This window comes from Culex quinquefasciatus, chromosome 2 (genome assembly GCF_015732765.1).
Source record: "Culex quinquefasciatus strain JHB chromosome 2, VPISU_Cqui_1.0_pri_paternal, whole genome shotgun sequence".
NCBI classification, from domain to species: Eukaryota; Metazoa; Arthropoda; class Insecta; order Diptera; family Culicidae; genus Culex; species Culex quinquefasciatus.
Window position 1 is genome coordinate 101,009,999 of NC_051862.1, and position 25,119 is coordinate 101,035,117.

At 38.4% G+C, this 25,119-nt stretch overlaps 2 protein-coding genes across 2 annotated transcripts in view; one reads left to right on the forward strand and one right to left on the reverse strand.

The window, feature by feature from the left end:
- LOC6045828 (voltage-gated potassium channel subunit beta-2) overlaps window positions 1–25,119 on the forward strand; it is a 33,584-nt gene that overhangs the window by 348 nt on the left and 8,117 nt on the right. The window contains exons 2-6 of the mRNA XM_038251737.1: window positions 2,136–2,205; window positions 6,003–6,112; window positions 6,762–7,040; window positions 7,105–7,289; window positions 25,026–25,096. Of these exons, the coding sequence (XP_038107665.1) occupies window positions 6,996–7,040; window positions 7,105–7,289; window positions 25,026–25,096 (301 nt within the window). The 5' untranslated portion in view covers window positions 2,136–2,205; window positions 6,003–6,112; window positions 6,762–6,995. The remainder of the gene's footprint in view (window positions 1–2,135; window positions 2,206–6,002; window positions 6,113–6,761; window positions 7,041–7,104; window positions 7,290–25,025; window positions 25,097–25,119) is intronic.
- On the reverse strand, window positions 19,096–20,388 carry LOC119766645 (E3 ubiquitin-protein ligase TRIP12-like). Its single transcript, XM_038251739.1, has 2 exons — window positions 19,844–20,388; window positions 19,096–19,782 (listed from the first exon to the last, which is right to left on the reverse strand). Exon 2 carries the CDS (start codon window positions 19,707–19,709, stop codon window positions 19,212–19,214), a length of 498 nt encoding a protein of 165 aa, XP_038107667.1. The 5' UTR covers window positions 19,710–19,782; window positions 19,844–20,388; the 3' UTR covers window positions 19,096–19,211.

Consider the following 25,119-nt stretch of genomic DNA (forward strand, 5'->3'; position numbering starts at 1 on the left):
TGTCGAAATTCTCCTCGAAACATTAGCTATTGAGTGCAATGATTAAGTATCTATTACTTAATCAAGAAATTTTTTGGGTGGTGGTGTGCGGTGGGAGGGCGGTGATGGAGAGCAGAAAAATTCTTCGAAGCGGCTGAGTTTATTCTAAAATGTGTAGTGAGGATGGCGAAAACACCTGCAGAGTGTGTAGTTTGTGTTGAACGATTATCATTGAAAAATAAAAGTTTTCTCTTCACATCGGATGCTTTTTTACCTTTAGAAGAATAAACGGAACACACAATTTTCGTTAGGGTAAGATAGAATGAGTGTTGTAGCCATTCAATTTTCTACACCCTTTTTTCTGACGAATAAGTAGTATTTTCTTTACCATATATTACCACTTAAAAGTTGCACTTTTTTATGACCTCTGATTTTAATTGGTTTAAGATGGAATAAAAACACATTTCTTTCTTCAAACTATTCATAAATTGGTGTTAACCTCAAACCTAAGTGACATACATAAATATTAGTAAAATTTAAAGGAAAATATACTCAACCGTCAACTGTGCTGAATCGTCTGTAATCTGGAGAGGGAGAGCAGTATTAGGGTACTTTGTAGCTTCAAAACTACATAAGTTATGATAAGTGACTTAGTTATCACCAACTTAAAATAAGGGAAAGTGGTTAGACCTGATCTCCTTTTTTTGTATCGCAGAAAAATTACTTTGAACTACTGATTGGGAAGCTTCAATATTCATCTAACAACGGCTGGGATTTATGATTAGAATTGTTATGTGAGCTATGCCGTTTATGTAATACTCTTTTTTGGATGATTTTTTGGGGATCACCTCTTCAATGATTTGTAGAAATCTTTAAAAAAAAATATTCAAATTTGACCAAATTATAGGTTCTCCAGAAGTATCATTTTCACAAATAACCTTTTTGGTTTTGTGAAAATTATTTAGTTTTTTTTAAAGTTATTTTTAATGTAAACGTTGAGTGTATCTCCCCCACACCGTAAACCTGAGGAAGACTTTCTTCAAATAATTAGATTATTATCGAACTATCAAAAATCTAGCAAATCATCTACCACATTGATCACACAAAAAACTGTGGTAGAAAAGTATTTACCGCGAACAATGTTTGACAATTCGACGCCAACGAAATGTTTCAAGAAATTCAACCGCGGATCTACAAAATCTTTGTAACAGTACGGCTTTTATGTCAATGTCCATCATTGTAAACGGAATATGGTTAATGTTTACATATTATAATAGGACGTCATGAAAAAAAGACCAGATTTATTCTAAAAAAATGTTCCTCAGATAAAACTCCTACAAGATCCTTAACTGTCTGGAGACGGTGCCTGCAGCTCCCTTTACAGTTTATACGCATTCCAATAAGAATGTAACAGAAAAATCAGACTTCGGGTCCAGACTGTTAAGAATGAAATCATTCGGTTGAAGTTTAAGAGTTTTCCTTGAAAAGAATCTAAAAGAGCATACTGAAGCAGATATTCAGACGAGACTGGCACTACTTATAAACCAGATAAGCTCACATTTTAGCTTTGTTTAGTAAGTTTACATTGAAAATTGGTTTTAATGTACTTTTTCAGGTAAAGCTTATCAAAACATTAGTTTATGAACAACTATTTTTATAAAATTGTTATTTTATATTTTAAGAGTGCTGTGAATTGTGTGGTTTCGGACAAATAATTGACTCGCTGTAAACCCGTCAAAAAAATATAACAAAAAAAAACCTCCATTTCGACCCTAACATCTTTGCGTGAGACATAACACTTAATGAAATTTGATATTTTCTGGAGGACTCATTTGCACTTGTAGTATTTCATATATTGTTTCAAAAGTTTTTTTGTCACCTTTATGTTTAGAAAAAATCATAACAATAGCATGTTGGCTGTGAAATATCTCTTAGAATTGGTAGAATGTTCGATAGTTCCGTTAAACTTTATTATTGCCTAATGCACAAGCTTACTTAGCTTATAGGCACTACTTTTTGATTGATAATAAGAACATGCTGTGCGTTTAGTTTTGTAATATTTTGTAATCAATTGCATGCTTCTACACATTGCATAGTTCATGTGTGTCATTTGTTTTACAACATTTTCAAACCCGTGTATTCATTTTCGTCTACAGTTCATCAAACTGGCTCATCAGTTTTGGTTTTCGTTCCCTCCGCCGGGAGCATCTGGTGGGAGTTCTTCAAGTAAGTTGGTTTCCTGGAATAAACTCTTCCCCCTGGTCACTCACAATAGTTCCCCGTTTATGTTTTAATACTATTAAAACCTTCACTTGTACTGATTATCCACTTGATGTGTTGTTACATGTGATAAGAAATGTGTTTACTCAACAGCATTCAATTGATGGAAAGCACCTAGTTCAGGTTCAACATCTTCTAGTTACATCAGATGAAAAGCATATTTTCGTAGGAAAATTTGGCATTACTGAATTTCCGAAATACTATCTGGGTAATTCTCCGCCAACTCACACAGCAGTTGCCCCGACCCCTCTTCGATTTGCGTGAAACTTTGTCCTAAGGGGTAACTTTTGTCCCTGATCACGAATCCGAGGTCCGTTTTTTGATATCTCGTGACGGAGGGGCGGTACGACCCCTTCCATTTTTGAACATGTGAAAAAAGAGGTGTTTTTCAATAATTTGCAGCCTGAAACGGTGATGAGATAGAAATTTGGTGTCAAAGGGACTTTTGTGTAAAATTAGACGCCCGATTTGATGGCGTACTCAGAATTCGAATAAACGTATTTTTATCGAAAAACACTAAAAACGTTTTAAAAATTCTCCCATTTTCCGTTACTCGACTGTAAAAATTTTGGAACATGTCATTTTATGGGAAATTTAATGTACTTTTCGAATCTACATTGTCCCAGAAGGGTCATTTTTCATTTAGAACAAAATTTTTCATTTTAAAATTTCGTGTTTTTCTAACTTTGCAGGGTTATTTTTAGAGTGTAACAATGTTCCACAAAGTTGTAGAGCAGACAATTGCAAAAATTTTGATATATAGACATAAGGGGTTTGCTTATAACCATCACGAGTTATCGCGATTTTACGAAAAAAAGTTTTGAAAAAGTTGGTCGTCATCGATCATGGCCATTCATGGTCACCCGCGACAGACACGGACGACGAAACAAAGAGAAACGCAAAAATTAACTTTTTCAAAACTTTTTTTCGTAAAATCGCGATAACTCGTGATGTTTATAAGCAAACCCCTTATGTCTATACATCAAAATTTTTGTAATTGTCTGCTCTACAACTTTGTAGAACATTGTTACACTCTAAAAAATAACCCTGCAAAGTTAGAAAAACACGAAATTTTAAAATGAAAAATTTTGTTCTAAATGAAAAATGACCCTTCTGGGACAATGTAGATTCGAAAAGTACATTAAATTTCCCATAAAATGACATGTTCCAAAATTTTTACAGTCGAGTAACGGAAAATGGGAGAATTTTTAAAACTTTTTAGTGTTTTTCGATGAAAATACGTTTTTTCGGAATTCTGAGTACGCCATCAAATCGGGCGTCTAATTTTACATAAAAGTCCCTTTGACACCAAATTTCTATCTCATCACCGTTTCAGGCTGCAAATTGTTGAAAAACACCTCTTTTTCGCATGTTCAAAAATGGAAGGGTCGTACCGCCCCTCCGTCACGAGATATCAAAAAACGGACCTCGGATTCGTGATCAGGGACAAAAGTTACCCCTTAGGACAAAGTTTCACGCAAATCGAAGAGGGGTCGGGGCAACTTTTCCCGATTTCGTGTGAGTTGGTAGAGAATTACCCATCTGCTAAATATTATCTTTTGAATACGGCGAAAATATACTCTTACCTCTTCAATATTCGTCCTGCCAAAGAAATCTAACGTCAACATTTTCATTTTTTATACAACACCAGATGGACAGGCAACAGATTTCATGATATGCGGATCAGGTTGGGATTAAAATAAATTTAAAGTTATCGGTTATAGGAATGTCTCTTCTCATTATTTATTTTTGGGATGTGTTCACGCAGACCATTCTAGTCATGCTAGTCAATGAAAGGTGATATATAAAAATCGCATTAATGTTCAATGGACTACATAATCCTACGAATTTATTTTCCTTCTTCCATATGTTTACCAGCATACGTATTTATCCGTATTCAAAGGTATGAGCTGCATTGTTTATTTGATTTTGATTGACCGCGGTAAATTTTCTTGAAATATTTCGAACTGTCAAAAATCCACCTAAGCATTTACCACATTGATCACACAAAAAACTGTGGTAGAAAAGTATCGACCGCGATCAATTCGACGCCAACGTCGAATTTTCAAGGAAATTTACCACGGTTCGCCAAAATCAAATTAACAATGCAACTATGGTGTCTATTTTCGAAGTACTAATTTCTTCAAACTATTGCTCTCTCATGTTATTGTTGTATAAGTTTAAGAAACGAAAAAAAAGATACGTGGTATTCGCTGACGTGACGTGTTTAATAAACTGATGCGTTAAGGTCTTATGGCTGAGTGGGGCCAGCTGTTTTAAACATGTTATGTTCAGTGTAAAGAATTGAATTGTTGACCAAGTGAATCATATAAAAAAATAATTGGCATGCTCACGTTGTTTGAGCTTAATGTTAAAATTCATCTCTCTATACCCAAGCAGCCACTTTTCGCTTCAGTTTACGGTATTAAAAAAAGACTTCTCCCGATCTGCGTTGCCAGGCCCTTGGGAGCGTTCATAACTATTCCATACATTGTTCACTATACATCTAACATACTAACACTTTCGAGTCAAGCTGCATGAAATTTCACAGCATTCTAGCCTGCAACAGCAAGCATTAGTTAATGGCCTGTAATATTATCCTTACGCCGATTTAAACACTTTTTTTTGATCTAATATAAGTTCACTGTATAACAATTTTGAAATAAGTTTCAGGCCTTAGAATAAGTTTGTGTATCGACTTTAGAACTCCTCAAATCACGTTTCTTTGATTTGCTGCAGATTTTAACTAAGTTTACCTTTGAAAAAAAAATCTTCAGAAACAAATCTAAATATCCGAATGTTAAAGCAGATTGTTTCCACAAAAGCATATTTGTCTCATGTGCATTTTTAAGTAAATGAAAAACAAAAAGTATTTTTTCAACTGTTATTTACAATAAACGCATACTTGTCCCACCGTTCCACTATTTACAATTTACTGTATGCAGTTGAACAATTTTGCAATTGTTTCAAACATATTGAACAATTTGGCTTCAACATCCTAAAATTTTATTGTTGACGCTTTTTTAACAAAACTTGACCACAAATTTCCCGTGGGGCAGCTATGCGTTTATAAGTAGTATATTTATCAAAATAAACGAAATAAACCGAACGTGATTCGGGGAGGTATGAAGTTTATAATTAAAATTGTAGAAACAGTTCCAGAGTTTTTTTTTTAAAAGGACCAATAAACTATTGTCTTTTATATGTTTATAGGACCTAATAAAAAAAACTCTAAAGTTATAAACGGTGTTATTGGGCGTGTTCCTAAAAAATGCACGCATACGGTAGATTGCACCCCAATTTCAAATAAATTAATTAAAAATATTTTACCATCTTCAATGATACATAACGACCATAACAGACCTGCAACTTGAATCGAACTGTGTATTTCATTGTTGCAATAAAAAAATCAGAACAAAAAATCACGTTGCTTTTGCAGCTGTGATCGTTGAAAAAACAGATTCGTGAAGAGTTCAAGTTCATGAGTGTTGCAAAATAAGAACCTGTTAGTGTTGTGGGATGTTGCACTTGTTTTAGTTTGCCAACATGATGTCGTAAAATTGCATCTGAGTGTTCAAACAATGGAGTATCACAATTTCAGTTGATGGAATACACACAAACATTGGCCCAGAGATGTACCAGTAATGATTTGTTTTGAGCAAAAACTTGTTCTACTATATTTTCCCCCTTATCGATCCCTTTTACCCTCAACCATACCGCTCCATTCGAAACATTCTAATCAGATACCAAAGCAGGACCTACCGAGGAGGAGAAACAAAAGGAGCGCCAGAAGAATGAAAACGCTGAACGAGAGCAACAAAAGCATCAGAAAATTGAAGCTGCTATATTCAAGGTAATGTTCTATTATAAAATTTATATGTTTTTATGTATTCATGGTTCTAACATATTTTTTACAAAAACTTAACATTACTTATCATATAGATCTAATGTCAATGTCATTTTTCTAGCAGATTTTGTCATTCTATCGTAGTTTGCATAATTGGGTTCATCCAAATTTAAAGATTCTTACAACTCTGATCGATTGATTCGGCTTGCAGTTGAATTGTTTTAAAACGAGTTTCGTAGAAAAGAAAAAATAGGCCCTTTAGTTTTTTGATAGAAAGGTATTGAAAAAATTATCACTTTTTACTGGATACCCGTTAACTTAAAAGATATTACATTTTATATTATTAAGAAACATTAAACCGATGATGATCACTTTTTGCGCAAATCGAGGGATTTTGTTACCCATTGATGTAAACTGTGGCGAGTCAAACAGTCAAAGTTTTATCTTAATCAAATTCTACAAAAGTATTCTTGATAAATCTAACTAAATTAAACCGGACTAATTTTCAATGTTTCACAAAAAAATCCAAATCTAAAAATATCTTGAGCACGAAGTCTCTTGGATGAGTTTTGTGATGTTTTTTCTGATATGATGTAATTAGTCTTGATTTCCTATGTTGAGAAATTCTAAAAGTTTGCATCAAAACTTTTTTTAGCGTGAAGCCCGCGAGGTTCGCCAGCTTGATAACGAACTACTGAATCAACGTCGTGCCCAGGAAAGGGAACGGCAAGCGCAGTTGGGAACAGATCGACAGACAGCACCGTTACCGCTTGTAACAACCGCAACCACTCCTGGTAAGGCAGAAGGACCCAATTTATTTGAGTTGGAAACAAAAAGTTCGGATGAAAAATCTCCCGGTACGAAAAATGAAACTGATGCCACCACTAAAATGTCATTCAACGAGCAGGAAGAACTCACTAAAGATCACTCTGAGGTATGCTTACATTGTGTTTCTAAGACCGAATTTGTACAATTCTTTATTCAAATTTGATCTACAGGAAGAATCACCTCAACAAGCACCAACAATAAATGCAGCTATGTTGAACAAGACATCTTTCGTAGAGTATCAAGAGACGACACCAGCAATACCATTTGAATTTATACAAAACCGACAAGATTCTACTGAAAGTGAATTGTCAACTACCTACTCGCATTCACAGTCAGAGGCATATCAAAAGTTAATGTAAGTGATCATTGTCGATTTATCAGTGGTCTACCTAAACTTGTTTTACTTAACCACTTTTTCTCTTAGCATATTTCTGGAGTTTTTTTTAAAAGGTCCAATAAACCAAATTTCCAGATTTTGCTTTTTGGGTATTTTTAAAACCGCCTTTAGTCAGGAGTATTAAAAAACACCCAAAAAGCAAAAACTGAAAATTTGGTTTATTGGACATTTTCAAAAAAAAAACTTTTACTGTTGTTTCACGCAGCCATAAAAGCCCCTCTCCCCTCCCTTTGAATTATAATTGTCAACAGGGACAAATCGGAGCTACATTATGAAAAAGGACAGCAGTTTAAGAGCACATGAAACTTCAAATTAGTAAATAGTTGTACACTAAAAACCCCGTTGGTTTGACACCAATTGTAGTCAAACGAACGGGGTCACTTTTTAAGTTTGACATTCCCTTTACACAAAGCTCACACACACTACCAATCGTTTAGTTTGACTTTGTCAAACTACTGTCACTTTTTAGTTTGACTTTGTCAAACCAACGGGGTACAAACTACACGAAGAGACTAGAGCGTCCAATTTCCCGGGGTTATAAATTTCCCGGGAAACGGGAAATTTTCAACCAATTTCCCGGCAAATCCCGGGAATTCCCGGGAAATTTTAAATATATTGAAAAAAGTTCAGAAACAATTTTCAATATATTTAAAATTGTTTCTGAACTTAAGTTTGTGTGCGAGCTTCGTCGGAGGATGACAGGATTAGGCCTGCGCATCCTTTGGTGAAAAAAAGTCGTGAAAAAGTGAAAAAAATAAGAAAATCCGACGAGTTGGTCGGGCGTCTGGGCCAGGTTGTGTGCGAGCTTCGTCGGAGGAGGGGAAAAAATAATGAAGTGTTATACAAATGCCATTTATTAATCATTATATACGCGCTGATCCCTGTTTTGCCTGATGGGATTGGAAGTTTAAAGATAGTTCGAGAACCCGTCTGGTTCTTGCTCTACGTTTAGGCCGCTAGGATCTCTGCCATTCTGAAATGGGTCATTGGAAGCAGCGCGAAGGGTTTTAACCACCTAATACCCGGGACTGAGATATGTTGTATCAGCATAAACCAAGTCTGATACAAACTATACTTTCCCATAATTTCGCTGCCGTCCAGCGGGTATTGGATTGGACCACACACACACATTGAAAATTGTTTCTGAACTTGTTTCTGATAAATATTAAGCAAAAATTATAAAGGAACGTAATTCAAATTGTACTTACATCTCATTTGATCATGGTAATCAAAAAATTGTTAAACAAACTCTCTATCTTACTTTGGCAGTAAGGGGTTTATATATTTTATTAACGAAATAACACCAGTAATTCTATTAAAAATCATATCTACATTATAGTAAATCATTTTCATTATGCAAGATCTTTTTCCAGTTGTTTCAAAAATCAATATCATCAGAAAATATTGTCAATATGAAAATTTCTTATAATCTGATTAGAGCGTCCAACTTCCCGTCCCGGGAATTCCCGGGATTTCCCAGAAAAAATATTTCCCGTTTTCCGGGAAATTTGTAAATTTCCCGGGAATTCCCGAAATTCAAGCGGAAGTATACAATTTCTTAACTTTTTGGAACCAATATTTTGAAAAGGCTCTTAAAAAAAATTATGAGAAAACTTATCATTATTTTGTTTAATTATATTCATTGTTAAGTTCATAAATGTATCAGATTATAAGAAATTTTCATATCGACAATATTTTCTGATGATATTGATTTTTGAAACAACTGGAAAAAGATCTTGCAAAATGATTTACTATAATGTAGATATGATTTTTAATAGAATTACTGGTGTTATTTCGTTAATAAAATATATAAACCCCTTACTGCCAAAGTAAGATAGAGAGTTTGTTTAACAATTTTTTGATTACCATGATCAAATGAGATGTAAGTACAATTTGAATTACGTTCCTTTATAATTTTTTGCTTAATATTTATCAGAAACAAGTTCAGAAACAATTTTCAATGTGTGTGTGGTCCAATCCAATACCCGCTGGACAGCGAAATTATGGGGAAGTATAGTTTGTATCAGACTTGGTTTATGCTGATACAACATATCTCAGTCCGGGTATTAGGTGGTTAAAACCCTTCGCGCTGCTTCCAATGACCCATTTCAGAATGGCAGAGATCCTAGCGGCCTAAACGTAGAGCAAGAACCAGACGGGTTCTCGAACTATCTTTAAACTTCCAATCCCATCAGGCAAAACAGGGATCAGCGCATATATAATGATTAATAAATGGCATTTGTATAACACTTCATTATTTTTTCCCCTCCTCCGACGAAGCTCGCACACAACCTGGCCCAGACGCCCGACCAACTCGTGCACGAAGGCCGACTTGCAAAAAATTTATTCTTAGAAATCATTAAAAGTAAAAGCAATGAAATAATGACTGAATATAATTTAAAATATAAACGGAATTTTAGGGTTTTTTGAGTTAAAACTCGTATTTTTTTTAAGGCAAACTCGTCAAGTTGATTCCGTGAACATGACAAAGTTTATTTTAAAATCTTTGAAATCGTTTATTTTTTATTTTTTTGAATATTTTAAGTTAAATTTCAAAATCCGACTTCGTCGTGCAGACATGATATCAAGCAAAACAATGTAAATGGATCAATGTGAGTTTGTACGCTGCTCACTCCTAATGTAAACATCGTGTATAGAATACATTCTTCGTTTCCACTCATTGTCCCATTCAAAGTGTTTTTCTAGATGACACATTCTCTTCGGCGACAAAAACGACACGTTTATTTCAGCCTAAACATTTTAAATATTCATTCGTTTGTTTTATTTGTCCAATCATCAATCGCAACTTGTTTATCCAGTACAAATGTAATTACTTGTAGAAAATTAAATTTCTAATCCGAATCAGTAATATACACATTCCGGCGTGACGTTGCAACGCATTGGCTTTTCTTTTTTCAGTATTTCGGCTATAACTCAAACCATATTTGACCGGCGCCGGTATTGATCAGCATGATAGGGGCCTTTGAGAAGTTGCGAAGCGAGGAAAGATAGCACCCACTCATCTTCCACGGCTCGTGGATGTAACTTCTGGAGGTCCTGGTCAATAACGGAGTAGCAACTGCGGGTGGGCACCTATGCTTATGCTTATGCTTATGCTTATGCTTTTATAACTCAAACCATATTTTGAAAAGGTACATATGTTATCACAGATTCGGAAAATACTTTAAGTTTCCTAAAAAAAAACGAAGTTGACTTAATAGCTGTCGGCCACCATTGCTGGTACTAGTGTCTTCCTTTTTATCTACAAGGACTTCGCCGCCCTGGGCTCCTAAGTGTATGAAAGAATGGCACGGAGCGACGGCGCCGAATACCCATATTTACACAAAGAATTTCCTATAAGAAACAATATTGAAACGTTATTTTGAGCAAGTATTCTTTATCGAAAGAGGAATATGTAGCGTGACTTTTTCTCAATCCTGACCCAATTCATGTTTCGCCATTAATTCTGCTCTCATTTTCAGTGTAAAATTGGCCAACAAATCGGATGCAAACGTCACGAAATTCTAGTTTCAACATAAATCATAGTTTTTGTTAGTTTGAACAACTATAGGTTTTGATTTTATTAACACTGGAACGCCCAACGAATGTCCAACTTACACGGACGCTCAAGCCTCACAAAAAAAATTGGAACGGTAATTACATTTCGCTGGTTCTTGGGCACAACTCAACCAATCGGGACGATTCTTGTTTCCAGGGATTTGTAAGAATGTTAAGATGATCCTAAAATTTTGCAGAACTTGATTTGAACAAATATGTGATTCCTGCGACCTTTTTTTTTAAAAAAAAAAAACTGCCTCCGTGGAATTTTCGGCGATTTTTTTTACAAGCAAAAAAAAAAGTTGGAACGATGTTTTTGATCGCAAAAATTACAGATTTGATCAAATTGAGTTCTGCAAAGTTTAAGCATAAGCATAGGTGCCCACCCGCAGTTGCTACTCCGTTATTGACCAGGACCTCCAGAAGTTACATCCACGAGCCGTGGAAGATGAGTGGGTGCTATCTTTCCTCGCTTCGCAACTTCTCAAAGGCCCCTATCATGCTGATCAATACCGGCGCCGGCCACCACCAGTGGTAGGGTCACGGGGAAGTGGATGTTAGTCCGATACTTGAGTGATAGAGACCGCCCAATCGACTGCATCTCCGACAAAGTATCACATGAGTTTTGAGGGGGTTAGTAGATGGGTATGAGGTCAGGATTCACGAGTGGCAGTAATGTGACCATGAGCATTTTGTTTATCGGTTGAAAATTTTAAATCTTAGGCAGTCGGTTGCGGAAAGATAGATAGTTGATTATTTAAAAAGTTTTTTTGATCGAACGCGTGCCAGCCGAGCAGTAGTGCTATGGGCTGGAATTATCAGTATATTTTTACTGTTTTAACAATTTAGATAACGCGAGCAAATTTCAAAAATAGTAAATAACTGACGCTTTACTTTTCATAAAGTCGATAGTTTGATGAGTTAATACTAAAACTGCCAGTTGGAATAAATTTTTACGATCATTTACGACGAAAATTATCGCGAAAAAACAGGACTGCGCGTCCCCAGAAGCACTGCATTTATGAAGGCATTATTCAATTATTATAACCAATCACCCCATGCACACAAACAGCGACACAAAAGAGACGAAAATGATTGCGCGTATTCCCGAAAAAGACACGTGGCATACCAGCCTCGAAACGACGCGCCGCACTTTCGGCAAATGCGCGCTGTCAAATCCCAGTCTGTGCGTTTTGTTTTTGTTGATCTTCTTCTTCGAATTGCATGGCATTGTTGCTGGGTATGTTTTTTATTGCACCAAAAGTGCAGAAAATCGCTGGCAACAGTGTCTGCGGCACATTCTGATATGCCGCGTGGCGTGTACCTTCGAGAGAAACGGACAATATTGCGAAAAAACAGGACTGCGCGTCTCCAGAAGTACTGCACTTATGAAGGCATTAATTGAGTTCTGCAAAGTTTTGAGATTATCTAGACATCCTAACAAATCACTGGAAAAAAGAATCGTCTTGAAAAAATTTATGGGAAGTGTATTAAAAGGTGGTGTTGGGGGTCTAAAAATATAAATGTTTTGTTACGTAATGCAAGTACGCTCCCTTAATATTTTAATGGTTTTAGGGGCAATTTACAAAACACGTGAACGTTTAAGAAGGGAGTTGAGAAGCTTCATGTTTCGCCATCGTGGTACTGTCAGTGGACTTTCTGCCCCAACATTCCGAGGAATGGAGGAGAACGAGCGCAAAAGGAAGAAAAAGGACGATATCAAAGTGGAGCAGAATCTGCTCAACAACAACAAGTTCAGCCCTCAAGCGGAAAACAAAAACAACAACAATGCCAGCCCAGCAGATCTGATTTACAAACTAACCCGATTTGGAACCAAGGAGACCTGCTTCTCTGTCAAAGATTTTGACAAGTTGCAGGAGCTCCTCCAAAGGAAGAAAGTGGAATTTTACACCCACGGCCGAAGAAGCGAACGATTTCACTGGGTCGTTGTTCGTGGTTTACCTGATCAACTGAAACCGGATGAGGTCAAGTACCTGCTGAAGAGGGATCTCAAGCTGGACGCGCTGGAGGTGCATGTCATCAAGCGGAAGGAAAAGTCCACGGACGAAACTCCGTACATTGTGGTCTTCCCCAGGTGTCGAAAAATCGATTATTGGTCATATTTTGAGTTGAAATGATAATTTTAAATGGAAAAAAATGTGGCAGTAGAGGATTAAGTTTTGGAATGGTTATGATATCATACGAGACAAATTTCGATAATAGTGAAAAAATGAGTGAGCTACCGCTAGGCTAGGTGGCTTGGTTCAAAATATTATCGTTTTTATTGATTTTCGCAAAAATTACATTTTTCAATAAATCATGACTTCACGCCATTTTAACCGATGGAAAATCAAACGGCAACTTCTGGTAAGGTCTGGCCTACACGGTGTAAAAGAGATCCCAAAATCGTGAACAAGCGTTCATGAAAATGAGAACCTCAAACAAAGTGTTCAAATCCCATGGTACGATTTTGAACACTTTGTTCGTGGTTTCCATTTTCATGAGCACTTGTTCTGAGTTGATTTGGGCCTTCGAGTTGGCCAGTCGATCGTCGGGTTCTCTCCGTCGCGCGCGCGTTTGTTAAAAAACTGGAATTAACTGAAAAAAATACGAACAGTTTCGCGGTGAAATTTGTTCTCGTTCGTCTTTCGATAGAAGTTTCTTGAATCGATTAAGCTGTTGGATACAATTCGAGTCGTATTCGTACTAACTTTAATAATCGTAGTCGCCGTTTGTTTCTTAAACAGGAAATAATGTATTCTTTGCGAAAATTTTCGAGACATTTAATTAAATTTGTGGTAATATTATATTCTACATTGTTTCAAGTTCAATCCCTTTCCATAGCACCGCCGCTCGGAAGGTTCGTCGTCGAATAGTTAGTAAAACATGCATTTTCATTCTCAAAGCATCGTTGCTCAGAAAGCACGCCGGCGGGAAGATACACGAATACGCGTTTGAGGATTAAATTAGTACTTGCGAGGAAGTAGTGGAAGATTCTTGAATTTATTGAAAGAAGGATTCGTGTCGTCGTGTGTATGTTGAATTTCTATAGTTGAGCCGGCTGTTCGCGGTCCAAACTGGGCAAATTCGTGGTAAAGTCTGTTGCAAAGAAGTTTACATGATAACGAATAATACGTGACTAAAAATTTCATTTCGTTTTGAAAGCCCTTCCCATAGCATCGTTGCTCGGATGGCACGCCGACGGTAGGAAGTAAAAAATACGCGATTGATAAGTCCTTCTCACTTTCCGATCATATCATCTACCAAGATGAATCCTGACCTTCCCTTTCCTTCCCCTACTAACACAATTCCCCCACTTCCCGTGATGCTTGAAGGAGATGCTGTGGATTCAACGGTCTCACGCGGTGTCAACAGGTATAGAGCGACAAACTCTGTGTCTGATGAGTCTGCAACTTCAACTATCGGACTAACATTCCTACCTTTGTTGAACTGCATCTCCTTGGGGGGCGCCGGTATTGACTAAAAGCAGAGATCTTCAGGGGTTATACAGTGAGGATGATTAGCTCCCACTACTCATCTGTTGGTTCATTGTGTAACTTCAGCTGATCCGTCAATAACGGAGTAGCAGCTCATTGGCAGTCAACCATGCTCATGCTCATGCTCATGCTCCATTTTCATGAGCACTTGTTCACAATTTTGGGAACTCTTTTTTCTCCGTATATGGGGAATGGTCTGGAGAACACTTTTCCCGAAGAGAGTATAATCAACGGTTTTACCTGAAAAAGTATCAAATTTTCCAGCATGCTATGAAAGCTTGATGACCAGCCTGAAAAGGCTATCAATAAAAAAAAACTCTGCAATGTATGTGCATACAAACATATCAAAAATCAACGAAGAAAAACATTAAACCAGAGAAGTTATGTTTTTCGTGGAACAAAAGTTGCTCAAAATCGATGCCAAACAGCTTCCTGAACACGGGAAGTGTAAATAAAAAATTAAATTAAATATCTGTCAGTCATTTAAAAACAAGTTTCTGTAAGTGTCACACTTGATTAGACATAACCCACATTATTCACATTCAAATTTGACTTGAATTTTGTGTCAAATGAAAAGTTTTGGGAAAACCACAAAATTCAAACCGGGGCATTCAAACGGATGCACCAAAAGTTGCTTTCTTACTCTAATTTCCGCCTCAGACTTGCGCACATGGTGCTTTCGCGAGCACGCGAGAGTGTTTGCCTCCGACGTGAGACCGAAAATCCATGTGTGCCGCAATTCGCTAGCAGAACGAACTGGGAGCAGAAAGGATCGAGCGAGAAATGTGACCCGGTGCGGGAGAGAGCGAGATTCGGGAATTGCAGTATTTTCGAGAGATAGTTGAAGCAAGCAAGCAAATTGGGATAAAATTTTCACTTATTGCATCGCACCGCAGCAGTAAAGGCAGAATCGTGGCCCAGTGTGTTATGTAAAATTGAACTATCCCCAGCTACACTGTTTCTTTGCCATTAATTTTCGGTTAGGTGTTCTAGTGAATTAGGAAACTAGGAAGAAATTGTTGTTGAACTATTTCCGGTTCCGGCCAGTGGTGAAAATCTTGCTTACGTAAAGAATGAAGTGTTTAATTGCTCTCTTTACGAAAATAAAGGCACTATTTGACATTAACAATGGATTATGAACCGTATTACGAAAACGATTATAGCCAAAAAGCCCAGACGGGTCAGTCGCTGTCGATGTTTGAATGTTAATCAGTAGTAAAAATGTTTTGTGTTTGATTTCGTGGCAAACTTCCAAAAACATATAATTATAATCCAAAAACCAGTGTGAGCCAACCCCTTCCCTTTTAGTAACTACTGAAAATACGAACCAGTTTTAGTGATTAAAAATACATTCTGCATGTGAAATACCGCATTGAAAATATTGATTGTGTAAATGTCCATTCTTGTATTCTATCTATTCTTTCATCTCTTCTATGCGTAGTGACAAAGAATGAAAATATCCCCCACAGAAAGCCAATATATTTAATGTATCTCTACCATTTAATTTCCTTTCGGTGTTAGTTGTAGTTGGTAGATGTTTTATTGAACATTGTCATAGCTAAATCATATTATCGATTGATTCAATTTTCCTTACTTTGATATGATAGCCACATACAAAATTAGATTCGATAAAATCTTATAATAAATTTGAAAAAAAAACTTTCTTTCTTTTAATGTACATACAACAAAGCGAAATCGATTTTGAGATTTTTGGTGTTGTTGCTGGAGAGACTACATGAATAGGCGCATGATCTTGCGTTAAAATCGAAACAAAATATGAAATGAAAAAAAAGTCATTGCTTGTTCGTACAAAGAAGTGTCATGAACATGAAATTTAATTGTTCAGCGTTTATATTCTATGCTTGAAACTGAGAGACGCAGTCTCCTCCTCTGCATGGATTAATTGCTGCAGTATTTGATGACGAAAATATTTTTTTTTGTTCTTGTGTCGTTTCCCTTGACATGCCTGACACAGAAATGTAAGAGTGCAGTGGTGTATTTTTAATCAATTTGTTATAAAGTTGTTCGATATTTACCTTGTGATGGAAAACGAAAGTGAATTGTGCAATACGATTTTAAAGACTATGGCAGGGAAATGTAAAGCAATTGGTTAAACATTATAGCAAGGAGTAGAAGAGTTATACAAATCGAAGGTGTTGAAAACTGTTGGCAGGAAAGACAATAAAATACAACAAAATAAGATAAAACAAAAGATCCAGGCAATACTCCTGGCGTCATCAAGTTGAGCCCGTAAAATGTCGGTTGTATTATGTAATGTTGCTTCGGCAACTGGCAATGACAATAACAATAATAACGACAATATTAGCGAGGATTCGAATCCAGTAACAATATACAGGTATCTATGCGTATAACTCAGACCTTAAGCAGCCGGCTTACATACGTTCATTTTTGGCAGTAATCTTTGTAATGTTTGAACTTTTATATCGCAACACCTTGATAGTTTTTGGCAATGTTTAATAAAAGCACTTTTTCACTTTACATAATTTTCTAGAAGAACGCCAGTTTTTCATCGAAGCAATAAATAAGCTTTTAACCATTATATCTCACTTTGAAACCCTATCTCGAAGCACGTTTTTAGATTACGCATCTGTACACATTATCATGCAAAGCAATATTTTCTCCAATATACATATAAAAATACCGTTACTTCTCAAAACACGGCGCTCAATTAAAAAAGCAAATAGAGCAAAACTTAGCTTTAATTGCATGTGATAAGTTGAATCCGTTTCTTCACTAAACTTTGATGATGCAGCGGATTTAATTTACCTTCCCTTGCCGTAACATGTTAATCGTAGAACGTAGTGAGGTAGATTTTACAAGGCAGTGTTTTATAATATTTTGTCTATTTAAATAATGGGCAATGATCTATTTAAATAATGGGCAAATGATTAACATAAAGAAGAAACAACTACTCAACCCTACAATTCGAACAAAAAAATCGGATTTAATCCCACCAGGGGTAAGATAGAGCCTTTCTTACTTAAGAATATAACTTCTTTCAATTCATAACATCGACTTGATACAAAAAATCTTATGATGAAAGCAAGGTATTATTAATGATGTGTTTTCTAAAAGAAATTTAAAACGCAATTTTCACCAATAGAATATTTTTAATCGTACAAATTCTTAATCAAACAAGCGTTTATAACAAACGCAAGCATGGCAAGCTTCCCATGCGCCAGTGACGACACACACCGCGGTTTTGGTGTTCTAGTTTTGGTACGAGCCCAAAAACCGAACAAAGCAGGCGCAAAGCAAAACCGCACAGTGGGAAGCTTGCCATTCAGCATCTACGTAAGTGAGAGTGTCAGAGATAACTATTTTTACAACCGCACCACTACACACTCAATCGCAATACCTTAGGTAGATAGCCATTGGCGTCGCGAGCATTGAAAACTTTGAAAACGATATAAAGCTTAGAAGCTTCGAAACCCAGACGGAAACGGGGGGCGCGCGTCTGGCGTTTGTCTTGGGCATTGCGCCAGATTTCTGGCGGATTTTCCCCCAGATTTTTCCCAGATTTCTGCCAGTAATTCTGGCGAATATGACACAAACCGGTCGGGCGTGGTCAACCGATTGAACCGATTAAATCGGTTATGCGGTTTGACAGATGGATTCGACCAGATTTTCGCCGGATATGACGGACGACCTGCGCCCGATTTCGGGCAAAATATCTGGGGGAAATTCTGGCGGATTTCGAGGCCACTTCTTCTTCTTTGTTTTTATATCGGATTGTTGAGGTTATGTTTACTATTTTTAAATAATGAAACAAAACAACCAATGAAGAGCATTTTATTCGCAAAAATGTAGAAGGTACAAATTCTGAATGAAACAATATGTTAGTCCTATCTTGCTGGTTCTTGTTGAACAGCGCTCTCGGTCCCAAACGCCCGACAAACCCATCGTTAGCCTGTGACAAATCCGTTGGCCTTTCTCGTTTCGCCTCTACCAAATCTTCTCACCCGGTACCAGCGCGTAATCGCTTCCTCCGTAGGTTCGACAGATTTTGATCCAAATGTTATCCGGGCACGTTCAGCAGTCGTTCCGGGTGGACCGAATGACTCTGTTGATCCTGTTTATTCTCCGACTTAGTTCCGTGATTGCCTTTACTTCGGACGCGTTTTTGTCGAAGTGCTTTTTCAGGGTTATCTGTTAGGAGGGAAAAGCAGGGTTAGAATCGTTTGTGTAGTATTCCGGGATGTGATCTTACCTGCGATACCAGATACGGGCTGGACTGGGCGTTGAAGAGCTGGATCTACAGCCAGTCATGCAGTTGTTGGTGTCTAACTGGAAGTTGCACAGCACACACCGTTCCAACATCCGGTGTAAAACCATTCAACCGAACTTGCGCGTACCGTTCCGCACCGGGAAGTGAATCCAATGTCTTCCAACCCGAGGAAGAGCCCAGCGTGGTCGCTTTGTTGATCAGTTCCTGCATGAGGGAGGAGACTACCTGGATGCCGCAGCGGTCGTAGATTCGCAGCTGCGGTCGCGGAACATCCCGTGGAATCGTCGGAACGCGACTTTCATTTGCTGCTGCTCTGGGATTTTTGCTTGGGTGAGACCTTGCGCTTCAGGATGTCCTACACCTTCAGTTGGCCCGGGCAGTGGGATCGTGTGTCGTGGTAAGACGCGGCAACGGCCGAAGTGGCCGTCAGCGTGGCCCAGGCACCGGACGGGACTGAGAGTGGAGTCGTCAGAATGCCAAGTGTTCGAAAAGTGGGGTGCGTCTGGTACAGATGGTACTGCTTGCTGGAACCGGCTTCCGGCGCTCCGACCACTATTCTGAGATCGTTGGATGCCATCATGCCGTCAATGCGCGAGAAACTAGCTTGTTCTTGAGCACTTCTCGCAAGAGCGCATCGTTCGCAAAGTACACCAACCACTGCAGGGCACGTAAGCATTTGTACCGCACAGAGGATCCTGCCGAAGAACTGTACACCTCGTACAGAACCGAGTACAAGTTCCGGATGAATTCGGCACCAGTCCGCGCTCCTCCATGAGGCACGCAATCCGTACTTCTCGAGTGGCGTTCGGAGGTCGCGTAGCTAGATTGACACAACTCGTTCGGACGGCGAAGGCGCTTGGATCGCCAGTTTCGCTCGAAAGAGACGCGGCCGTTGTGAGGGTTGCAAGCGTGCCTGCGGTTATGATCATTGTTCCGTGTGGTTGCGCGAGCAGTGATTGTTCTTCCACTGCACGGTCCTCGTCTTTCCGGTGTCCTCGTTGATCCACTGCATTGAGTGAAAATCGATCGTGCAGGTGCGTCCGAGGGTGCGTTGGCACACATGACGCTCAGCATTCGCACCACATTGGCAGTTCCTCGATCCGGCGTTGTGTTAAAGTTTTTTTTCGAGGTGCTTTTTCAAGATTTTCTGTTAAGAGGGAAAAGTAGGGTTAGAATCGTTTTGAGATTATTCCGGGATGTAATCTTACCTGCGATACCAGCCGGTAATGCACGAACTATTTCCGGCTGCAGGAGTGTTTCTAGAACATCTTGCAGTTGCCATGGAGGTACACGTACGGGCTGGACAGTCATGCAGGTGCCGAACTGATGTTGCACTCGCTTCCGCAGCACACACCGTTCCAACATCCGGTGTAAAACCAAGCAACCGAACTTACGCGTACCGTTCCGCACCGGGTGAATCCAATGTCTTCCGACCCGAGAAAGAGTCCAGCGTCGTCGCTTTGTTGATCAGTGTTTGCATGACGGACGACGAGGTGGATGAACCGGCGCGGATTCGTCGTGAAGCGACTTTGATTTGCTGCTACCAGCGTGGCACCGGCACGAGACGGGACTGAAGGGGGAGACGTTAGAATGCCCTGCTCGGCGTTGTACGCAAAGGTGTCCGAAATTAAGGGTGCATCTGGTACAGATGGGACAGCTAGCTGGAACCGGCTTCCGGCTGATGATGATTGGTGGCGTGGTGGTGATGATGACCCGGTTGATTGGTTGAAATCGCTGAATTGTAGACTGCGTTCAGCGTAATGTTTCCGTTGTCTGGGGTCAACGACTTCAGGTGGAGCTTGCTGGTAGACATCTGCTGTTGGTGGTCTTGTGGTGCAGCGCTGGTTTGGTGGAGGCATTTTGGTTGATTGCGGTGAAGCTCCCGGACGACGAAGCCGAAGGTCCTGGCATTACGTTGGTCGGCGAGTGGAGCAAGGTCGAGCTGATCGAAAGCATGGACATGCTCATCTTACTGGCCATCATCTCCGCCGAGTTGAGGTTGCGACTGACGAAGGGGCGCTCTGGGCGACTGGGCCGCGTAAACGGACAGCTGGTTGATTTGATGCATCACAGCTTTTCAACGGAAATGCATTCCAACACTTCCGGTAGCTTCTGCATCAGAATCTCTGCCATCTGCCAATGCTCCGACCACAATCCTGATTTGTACTGCACCGACGGTTCAGCCGGGACATCTCGTACAGGACCGAGAACAAGTTCCGGCCACCAATCCACGTTCCTCATCCGTGCGCCTCGAGTAACGCGGCCGTGGAATGTGTTGCCAGCGTTTTTGACCTCGGCGTCGTCGGTTCCCTGCTGTTGCGTGCACGGTCCGAGTCGTTCCGGCGCCGAAAATCGGAAAACTGAAAAAACTACTGCTTCGACCTAGCAAGTTAAAACGTGTTTGTTTTCTTTGAAGTGTTTGCCAGCTCTTTTCAAACTACACGACAAAGATGTTTCAAGCAGTTCGAGCTCGAATCGGGCAGTGAACCGCAAAGCGGGGACCACAACCATGATTTTCTTTTATTTGTGTCTAAGCTTACCCCCGACAATCGTCCGCCGTCGCCAGACACACCATCTACGCCAGATGTTCTTCCGTGTGGGAAGCTCCTATTGGAATCCAATGAACTCCCCAGACGGAAAAGGGGGGCGCCTGGCGGGCGTTTTGTCTTGGGCGCTGCACTTAGCTGCGCAAGACGTCTGGCAGATTTTCCCCCCGACTGGCCCAAGAATGTTGCCAGAATTCTGGCGAATATGCAACAAACCGGTCGTGCACGGTTCAACCGATTGAACCGATTCGTTTTTGTGCCAGACAGCTGTGTGTTATTCCGCCAGATTTTTGCCAGATTCGTCGGGCGTCACGCAAAACCTGGCTAAAAGAAATGTGCCAAGTGTGTCTGAACTGCACGACAAACGTCCGCCTGCGCCAGACACTCAAATTTACCAGATTTTTTTCCGACCGGGTCTGTTAAATAAACTTACGAAATCACGTCAAAATGAAGCATACTTAAAGGCGATTTTAGGAGCACACGGGAAACAAATTGTTCGTACCCGGATGAATGTTCGTACCCGCGTCCTATGTCACAAAAGTCTTTGCAAAAACATTGGACAGTTATGCAAAAACGGACAGAACTAAAGAAACCGAAAAACTACGATACCTTACATGTTGAAGGAAACATCGGTAGACAAGCTACTACAAACGAGTATAAGTCGAGCCAAAACATATATGCACCAGCATTCCCGCGCCAGTATTCGAAGCTCAACTTGACAACTTGTCGACTTGGCGACGAAGCGTCGAAAATCAATGCAGTGTGATTTTTTGGCTATTTTTCCGATTATTATTCATACTGTATCGTCTTATTTACGAAGATGAAAATGACGTCCAGCCATAAAGTAAAACCTATCGAGAAATTAAAAGTGAGAGTGTGTGCGTGCAACATGGAGTTAAACTTTTTGAAAAGCCTTGGTAAGCTTCACAGCAACTGCACAGAAAGTTTAACTCCATGTTGTGATTTGACAGCTCGATAAGCTTTCTTTAGTAAGAAAGGCAAAAAGTAAATCGTTCTAAAAGTTGTTCGGGATTGCCGATTGATGTCAAATTTGTTTCAGATGCTCACTCATGGTCTGTACTATGAATGTAGGAAGAAACTTCGGATAAAATTAGAAACGAAAAATGTTGGCGAAGGTCACCAGGTGGGCTTTTACCATTTTTTAGGGATTTTTTTTCTTATGGTAGGTTAATCAAACGGCTCTAACTCCAGAACCATATTATGAACCTGGATGAAAATTTGGGAGGTTGTAGAGCTCGAAAAATGCAATTTTTGAGATAAATAAAAGATATGAAAATGCATTTTTTTACCTTTTTTTGCATTAGAAAACTGTGTATTTTGTTGAAAAGTCTGGCCACAGCCGAAAACAGATGGATATTTCGAAATTTTAACGGCAACTCGCCCAGGTTCAGCACATTAGCTTTCATCTGCATCCAGAAGAATCAAAATCGGATTCAGGGGAGCTGAGAACGACGCGACACAAAATTTGGCAACATTTTACCACACACGAACATCACTCGATCTCCACGGAATTTATTTTCTCAAAATTCGGAGGTTGGAAATAGACGAGTTCTGTCAAGATGAATCGATAGAGCGTCGAAAATCAATGCAGTGTGATTTTTTGGCGATTTTTCCGATTAATATGCATGCTGTATCGTCTTATTTATGAAGTTGAAAATGACGTCCAGCCATAAAGTAAAACCTATACCTTTCTTTAGTAAGAAAGACAAAAACATTAAAATAAAACTTTCAGATTTATAGAATTTTGGTCAAAATTTCCAATTTTATCGAATTTGTCGATTGAGCTGTAGGTTTTCTGCATTGTTTAGTGGAATGGATTTATAGGGTGTATGAACCAAAACTAGAATAAAACTAAATCTCAAGGAACTTAATGTCTTCAGTATTTGCTTTGTAAACTTTTTTCTTATTCTTTATTATTTGAAATGAGTGTGAGCTTAAGCTTCAAACAAAAATTTATCTTACCACATGATTTTTTTAACACCGCGATTAAATCATTGATAAAAATGTCCAAATGTGTTTGACTCGTATGAAGTAGTATGACTCTCCATACAAATTTGAAAGAAGACCTTAAGTTTGATCTTAGGAATCATTCAAATGCGACGTGATCCATAAGTGTATTTTCCCCCGTAATAATTAATGTGTTTGTTACCTTTTTATATGTTTTAAGAAGGATCTACAGTTTTTTTTTTCGAAAAGGTCATAAACATATGAAAGACAATAGCTTATAGGTCCATTAAAAAAAACTCTAGAATTGAATGTCTTCATTTCATCGCATGTGTGCTTTTTTGTGACAACGACCCTTTTGGTCGAAAATGAGTAAACGATAACGTTTTGTCAAACTCAACAAACTCTTCAACCCGATTTCGGAAATTTGCTTCTGTTTCCCTGATTTCACGATGCACACTTGTGACCAGGGATGGAATAATAATAAAAAAAAACAATTTCGCTTGCGAGCTTCTTCAACCGCGAAATAGAGAGGAGGAAAATCAAACAAAAGAAAATTGCTCCCGAATTTCGCTAAGAAAATCATTCTGTTGATGATTTCTTTGTGAATTTCCTTGTCAGCAACTATTTATTTCGCTTTGTTTACACACATTGTCCATCTACAAATAGTGACAGGTCATTTTTCGACGTGTGACGTTACACTTGCAAGTGTAGTATTGAAAAAGATGTTCCACCGAATAATCAAGATGATGATTTTTCTAGATTTTTTACCGATTTTTCGTGCACGAGAAAGGAGAGCCATGTTCCCTTCGGATTTTTGCTCTTGTAAACGTTCAAAGATTTTCTTTTGATGATGATTCTTTATCGCAGCTTGTGACATGAGCATTTTCTCATTAAAATTACCGTTCTATCTTGTGTCACGTCATACAAATTGATGATTTTTTTTTCTTAAATTTATTTTGATTTACATTTTCAAGGCAATTACCATGTACATTTTTTAACTTTCAAAGCACATTTGTGACACATGCTTTTTTATATTTTTGTTTACATCAGTTTTGAAAATCTTTTAATTTTTCAAACTTAAAAATCGATTCTCTCGAAAAGTTCTAAATGTTCGTTTTCAGAATGTAGCACACAAATGACGATTTGGCAGAGTGGACTCTGCAAAACACGTCAATCACATCTATAATTTGTATTTTTTACAATTTTTTATTAACTCGAATGGGGCCAAAGTGAATGTGAATTTACATCTGAAAACTTAACAACAGTGCTGTAGCTGGCTAGGGAATCCATGAAACTGGAGTAAACCCGCATAGCAAGATACTTAATGAAACATGTCCTAGTACGACCATATGTGATATACCCAAACCTGACACGGAAATCAAATCCATTTAGAGTTATTTGGACATTTGACAACATTTTACGTAACATTTTCGGATATTTTTCAGATGATTAAAAATACAAGATGGATGCATTTTGCAGTGTACCCAATTTTTTAATAAAAATATTGAAGGGTGTCAAGAAAAATTACCTTATTAGGTTAGGAGAAATTTGGACAGCATAATAAAATAATTATATAAATATTCATATAAAACACTTGGGCATATTTAAGGAAAAGTTGAACTGACTAAATAGATTAGATTTTAATGTTTTTTTTTTTGCATTTTATTTTTCAAAAATTGTTGCAATAAAGTTTTGAAATAGTATTTCAATCGTTATGTTGTTCTATTGCAAATGTTACAATTGGCATCAATCAACGTGTTAAAATGAGCTCAAATTTTGAATGCGGTTATAATCGTTGTAATCATTGTAATCAAAGCATATTAATCTGTGCGTATTTTTGTAAAACTTTCAAATATTATTCTCTTTTTCTTTCCAGGTGTCGTGCGCCGATAGCATCACTTGATTGTATGGAGGAATTCAGTGGTACGACTGCTCAACTAGATTTCGGTATACATCTTTTCATCGATTGT

What these genes read in the sequence shown, in the direction of transcription:
- LOC119766645 (XM_038251739.1), bottom strand. Translation starts at nt 19,709, where the DNA reads ATGCTGAGCGTCATGTGTGCCAACGCACCCTCGGACGCACCTGCACGA.